We start from the raw sequence: 5,663 nt of genomic DNA, 5'->3' as shown, positions 1-5,663 counted from the left end.
GAGGGTTGGGTACCTACAGGTCTGCCATTCACTCGACACACTCCTTGAGCTCCTGTGATGATTGAGTCACTGGGAAAGGTATAGTGGCTGGGAGAGAGAACAACAGTCCCTGCAGGTCAGTTAACCCATACCATGCTCCTAAGTGTCTGGTTGTATTAAACAGGCAAACTAGGAAGTCCTCTTACCCAGGCCATCTCCTGAGTCAGGTGTCTTTCATTCATTTACTTACCCAGCAAAGATATACTGAGCACTGCTTTGTGCCAGGAACTTTTCTAAGCTGGGGTACAGCAATGCACAAGGTAGACAAATGCGCTGGTCCTCAATGGAGCACATGTTCGGTCTGTGTAGAGGTGTGTGGGCTGGGGGTGGGAAACAGAAAAATAATTGAGTAAAAAACAGAAAGTCCCAAGGTATTTATAAAGCAAGAACCATACTGGGGAGTGTGAGGGAAGAGTAATATTTTTTAATAGGGTCATTAGCCTCCCTGAGAAGTAAAGACATTTGAAGAAACATGCGCACGAAGTCGGGGACACCGCCCTCTCATCTGTGCAGCGTTTGCTGCAGGTATCAGCTGCGCTCCCAAGAGAGAAATGGTGTTCTCTGTCCCAACAGGAAAGGGGCAGCATGAAAAGAGAAGAAAAGACCGGGACAAGAGAAATTATTCCATGTTGAACGCTCCCTGATGGACACTTGAAAACCAGCTCGGAAGGCAGAGCAGAGCCCACCGGGCCGAGGGCCTCCCGCCCCTCTCCGGGCTGTCAGGCTAATCCCGCCGCCCGCCCCCGCCCCTCCCCAGGGGGCGCTTGCTCGGGTGGGTTTAGTCCGAACCGCGCCGAAGCCTGCGGGGAGGCGCTCTGCACGCGACCTTCGTGCGGCCTCCATAGGTACCGGGGGAGCCCCCCCCCGCGGGGCTCGGCGGACCGCGGCGGAAACCCCGGCGGCGGGCAGCGGCCGCGGGGCCCAGCCGGACACCCAGCCGAGCTCTCGCCCCTCGCCGGGCGCGCCCAGTCCCACGACCCGCGAGATCCGGCCTTCGCCGCGGGCACGCAACTAAATCCTGAAACCGCCAGCCCCCCGGGGCTCCCTGCGCGGGGCCGGCCGAGCGGGGGTTGCCGCCCGCCGGCCCGCGAGCGCGGATTAAGCGGGCGTGCTTCCCAGCCTCGCCCGCGCTCCCAGCGACGCCGCTTTGCTGGGCCCGGGTCTCTCCCGCGCCGAGTTGCCCAACAAACCATTTAAACGTTTCGGCACAAAACCCCATCCATTGTGGGCCGCACATTAAAAAGTGTTATTCGCTTTGAAGTTTTTGTCTAATGGCTCTAAACTGAAAGAAAATGTTTTCCTATTACTTAATTCAATCATAGCGAAGAAACTTGGTAAAAAGCCGACGGATTTCGCCGCAGAGTGTGACAGAGTTCTCTTTGTGTGAGCTTATCCTCCGCTGTCACACACTTTAATTCGCCTCTCTTTATCTGGCATTCAAAACTTTCCTCAATGACATTCAATAAGGTCCAGAGGCTGGGGGGGGGGGCTGGTTATTCCCCCCCCCATATTCTCTCCCAGTAGCTGCGGCCTTGCTCACTCAGGGGCTCTTAACCCTTTCCTCCCCGGCGCGGGCGCGGTTCCCGGGAGAGCGAGGCTCCTGGCTCCGCGCGCGGCAGCCGCTCCTCTCGCTCCGAGGGCCCCGTCCGCACCCCACGCCTCTTCCACCAGCGGGGAGGCCCTCCCCCGGCCCGGCTCTCGGCTCAGTCCCCGCGGTCCAGGCCAGCCCAAACTCCCCCGAGAGCAATTAGAACGCGCCGGAGGCTCCACGGCTGCACGGCGTCTGGTTTACGAGCGCCACCCCGGAGCGTGGAGCAGACAATGGCTTTGGGGGCAACAGTGACTCCCGCCCCCTATGCCACACAATGAGGGAGGCTCTGCTCCCCTACTCATCCTACTGGATGACAGGTTCTTTTCCCCACTGCCCCTCTCCCTTTCCAGAATCAGTTGGGGGGGGGGGGGTGTCTCGCAAATTCTCTTTGCTTTTTAATCAGTTATAATTTGCTGTGGTTATTGCAAAGATTTCATCAATGATGAGAATCCATGTGCACGCCTTGGTTTGGGGCAATCTCCTGCCCTCGCCCGGACGCCCTCTCCATTTCTCACAATTCTATTCAGGGAGCAGGTGATTGCGGCGACTTGGTTCCAATAAAATCGAAAGTAAACGTCTTCCGTGCAAAGTCCCGGGCTGTAAATTCGAAATATTTATGCTAATTTCCCATTGTATGGAAAAGGCTCCTGCTCAAAGCTTGGAGCCCTCTGATGATTTAAAAAGCTGAAGCTGTGTACACAGCGCTAAGCGTCTGAAGTTGTTTAACCATTGTGTGACCAGAAAGGAGAGTGACGCGGCGGGAGCAGGTCTGGGGGAGAGGGGAGCTCGGTGGGGGTGGGCCGGGGCAGCGGGCGCTGACTACAACTGCCCCTCACCGCCCCCAGGGGCGAACTTCGGGAAGGCCATGGTTTCCCAGCGCACCCACGAGTCTACGGAGTACGCACCAGTGGGAAGGGCACCAGTGCAGAGTCTACACTCGCCACGTCCGGGGGCGGGGGGTTGCTGCGAGATCTCCATCTTCGCGGTTTGGGCTCTCATTTCCCATCCCTTGTCTCCTTGTTTCTGGCCATGACTCTCAGAAGCTGATTTCCTCTTTACATCCACGGCCCTGACGAAAGGGCTGGCGGAGGAGCCTCTACGGAACAAAGGCTGGGCGTTCTAGACGCACCAAAGTTAAGGCTAGTTGAGAAGCTCAGAGAAAAGAGAGACAGCGAGGGGGCTAATGCTGCGTGAGGAGTACCGGGCGCTTGTCCTTTCTCCCCAGCGGAACCTCCCCCTGCGAGGAGCCCCGGTATTCTTGCGTCCAGGCTCAGAGAGAAGGAAAGAGATTCCACAGGTGGAAATCGGAGGCCTGTTGTAAGGATGCCCTCGGGGCGCGCAGCGATAAACTGCGTGCACTGACTGGAGGCAGCATGGTCTTGGGGGACAGGGTGAGATGAGATAAGGAAGGGGACTGAGACCAAGGGCTGGGAGAAGATGGGGGTGCGCACCCATGGAAATCTGTGGAAGCAAGGCAGCGGGGGGTGCAAAACCGGTAAGATAAACGGGCCGATCGCTAATACAAAGCCAGAGAGGAGTAAAGAATAAAGAGAAAGAAAAGAATATTAAATCTCAGGAGAATGAGAAAATAAACCTGCAAAAGGGAGAGGAGGGGGCAAGGGCGCCCGTTACGGCGTGGGTGGGGTTGACAAGAATAGAGTACATTATGCAGTTCATTTAGTTAACAAGTGAAATAATGAGGAAGCGTGCAGAGTGAATGCCAAGAGAAAAGGCACAAAAACCCTATTGAGAGGCCCGGGCCGCTCCTGGCGTAGCCCATCACATGGCAATAGTCCTATTTAAGCGGGGCCGCAGGCGCCTTTCAGCACCACTAGCGCTGGCCAGCACCCCGCGCTCTCCCGGCGGCGCCCGCTGCTGCTGCAGAGGCGGCTTCAGCCTCGGCTCCAGCGGCGCCTTCAGCCTCCCGGGAAGAAGCAGCTGCACGCGGCCGCCGCCCGTGGAAGCGCGTGGAGAGCCCCAAGGTCATCAAGGCGCAGAGAGCGGGCTGGCGGCCGGGCGACCGGGCACTGGGGCCATGCCGCGCTCCTTCCTGGTGGACTCGCTCGTACTGCGCGAGGCTGCAGAGAAGAAGGCGCCCGAGGGCAGCCCGCCGCCGCTCTTTCCCTACGCGGTGCCTCCGCCGCACGCACTGCACGGGCTCTCGCCCGGCGCCTGCCACGCGCGCAAGGCTGGGCTGCTGTGCGTGTGCCCGCTCTGCGTCACCGCCTCGCAGCTGCACGGGCCCCCCGGGCCGCCCGCGCTGCCGCTGCTCAAGGCGTCCTTCCCGCCTTTCGGCTCGCAGTACTGCCACGCGCCCCTGGGCCGCCAGCACTCGGCCGTGTCTCCCGGCGTGGCTCACGGCCCCGCCGCCGCCGCCGCCGCCGCCGCGCTCTACCAGACCTCCTACCCGCTGCCCGACCCCAGGCAGTTCCACTGCCTCTCCGTGGGTAAGCCGGGCCGCCGCGCGGGACACAGGTGGCCCGATGAAAGCTGACGAATCAGAGACCGGGAATAAGGAATTTGGGGCATTATGGGGCGATGAGAGTCCTGTCGGGGCCTGGGGGGGACACTCGGGGTGGTGTTGGGATGGAGGACTAGAATAGGACACAGAGGCGGAGGGTGAGAGCGGAAGGCCCAGGTCCTGGAGGGGGCGCCCAGAAGGATCGAGGACCGGGGTTCAGGGCACTTGAAGGAGCGCCCGGGCCACGCGACTCCGGGAGGATCAGGGTCCCACGGCTCGAGAAGGAGGGGCCCGCGGTCACGCTGCTGTGCCTCGTGTTTGGGGCAAAGAGGTGGGTGAAAGACCAAAGTCCTGGGATCCTAAAGGCCGCCTGCCGGAGGATCGGGGTCACAACGCAGGGTCTGATCGCTCCCCTCTCTCCCCCCACGCCCCAGAGAGCAGCTCGAACCAGCTGCCCAGCAGCAAGAGGATGCGCACCGCCTTTACCAGCACGCAGCTGCTGGAGCTCGAGCGCGAGTTCGCCTCCAACATGTACCTGTCCCGCCTGCGCCGCATCGAGATCGCGACCTACCTGAATCTGTCTGAGAAGCAGGTGAAGATCTGGTTTCAGAATCGCCGGGTGAAACACAAGAAGGAGGGCAAAGGCAGCAGCCACCGCGGCGGCGGCGGGAGCGCGGGTGCCGGCGGGGGCGCGCCGCACGGCTGCAAGTGCGCGTCGCTGTCCTCAGCCAAGTGCTCTGAGGACGACGACGAATTGCCCATGTCTCCGTCTTCTTCGGGGAAAGACGACCGGGATCTCACGGTCACTCCCTAGGCTTATGACTGCCCAGGTCGCCCACCCCAGGCCCTTCCTGAGCCACAAAGACTGGTCCTAGGACTCAGCGCTGGGTCCCAGGCACCCGCTGCCAAATAGCCACCACGCACGGATTTGGCACGGCTTTGCCGAGGCCCCCCTGGCTTGGGCAGTGCCAAGAGCTTGGCAGAGGTCTGACGCTGGTTTTCCCCACCCCGGGCCCGTGGCTATTCAGGCGGACTCCAAGCTGTGAACACGCGGCAAGAACTCGAGTCCTTCTCGGCCACTCAGCATAGCGGCTCCCGGGGCACGCCGGCCGGCCCAGCGCCTTGCTGGCCGCCAGAGCCTCCTCCCCTGCCCTCTCTCCCCGGGTTCAGGGGCCCTCGCTTCCTCTCCCCACCCTGGGTAAAGTTCAGCCTCTCACCCCTAGGATGCCAGTTCGCTTCCCCCCTTCCTTCCTTCCTTCCTTCCTCCCTTCCTTCCTTCCTTCCTTCCTTCCTCCCTTCCTTCCTTCCTTCCTTCCTTCCTTCCTTCCTTCCTTCCTTCCTTCCTTCCTTCCTTCCTTCCTTCCTTCCTCTTTCTCTCTCTCCCTCCCCATCTCTTTCCTGTGGTCCTTTATCCATCCCCCCCACATTTATGAACTCCTGTGTTTTTGTTTTTCCTCTACCTTTCCCTTCCCCTCCTCAAGGAGCCTCTTCCAAATCCAGCCTGCCCACTTGTCCCTCAACCAGGCCTTGCTGTTCCCCCAGCTCCTCTTCTAGAAGAGAAATGGCGCCTGT

General features: G+C 60.6%; 1 protein-coding gene across 1 annotated transcript; it reads left to right on the top strand.

Moving 5' to 3' along the window:
* Positions 1 to 3,665: 3,665 nt before the first annotated feature.
* On the top strand, positions 3,666 to 4,905 carry GSX1 (GS homeobox 1; the record flags this gene model as incomplete). Its single annotated transcript, XM_081128245.1, has 2 exons — positions 3,666 to 4,077; positions 4,526 to 4,905. The coding sequence occupies 2 exons, from the start codon at positions 3,666 to 3,668 to the stop codon at positions 4,903 to 4,905; spliced, it is 792 nt and encodes a 263-aa protein (XP_080984371.1).
* Between the last annotated feature and the right edge of the window lie 758 nt (positions 4,906 to 5,663).

This window comes from Miniopterus schreibersii, assembly GCF_964146895.1.
Source record: "Miniopterus schreibersii genome assembly, chromosome: 2".
NCBI lineage: Eukaryota > Metazoa > Chordata > Mammalia > Chiroptera > Miniopteridae > Miniopterus > Miniopterus schreibersii.
Note: the sequence above shows the minus strand (reverse complement) of the source record. Positions and strands in the feature narration are given on the sequence as shown.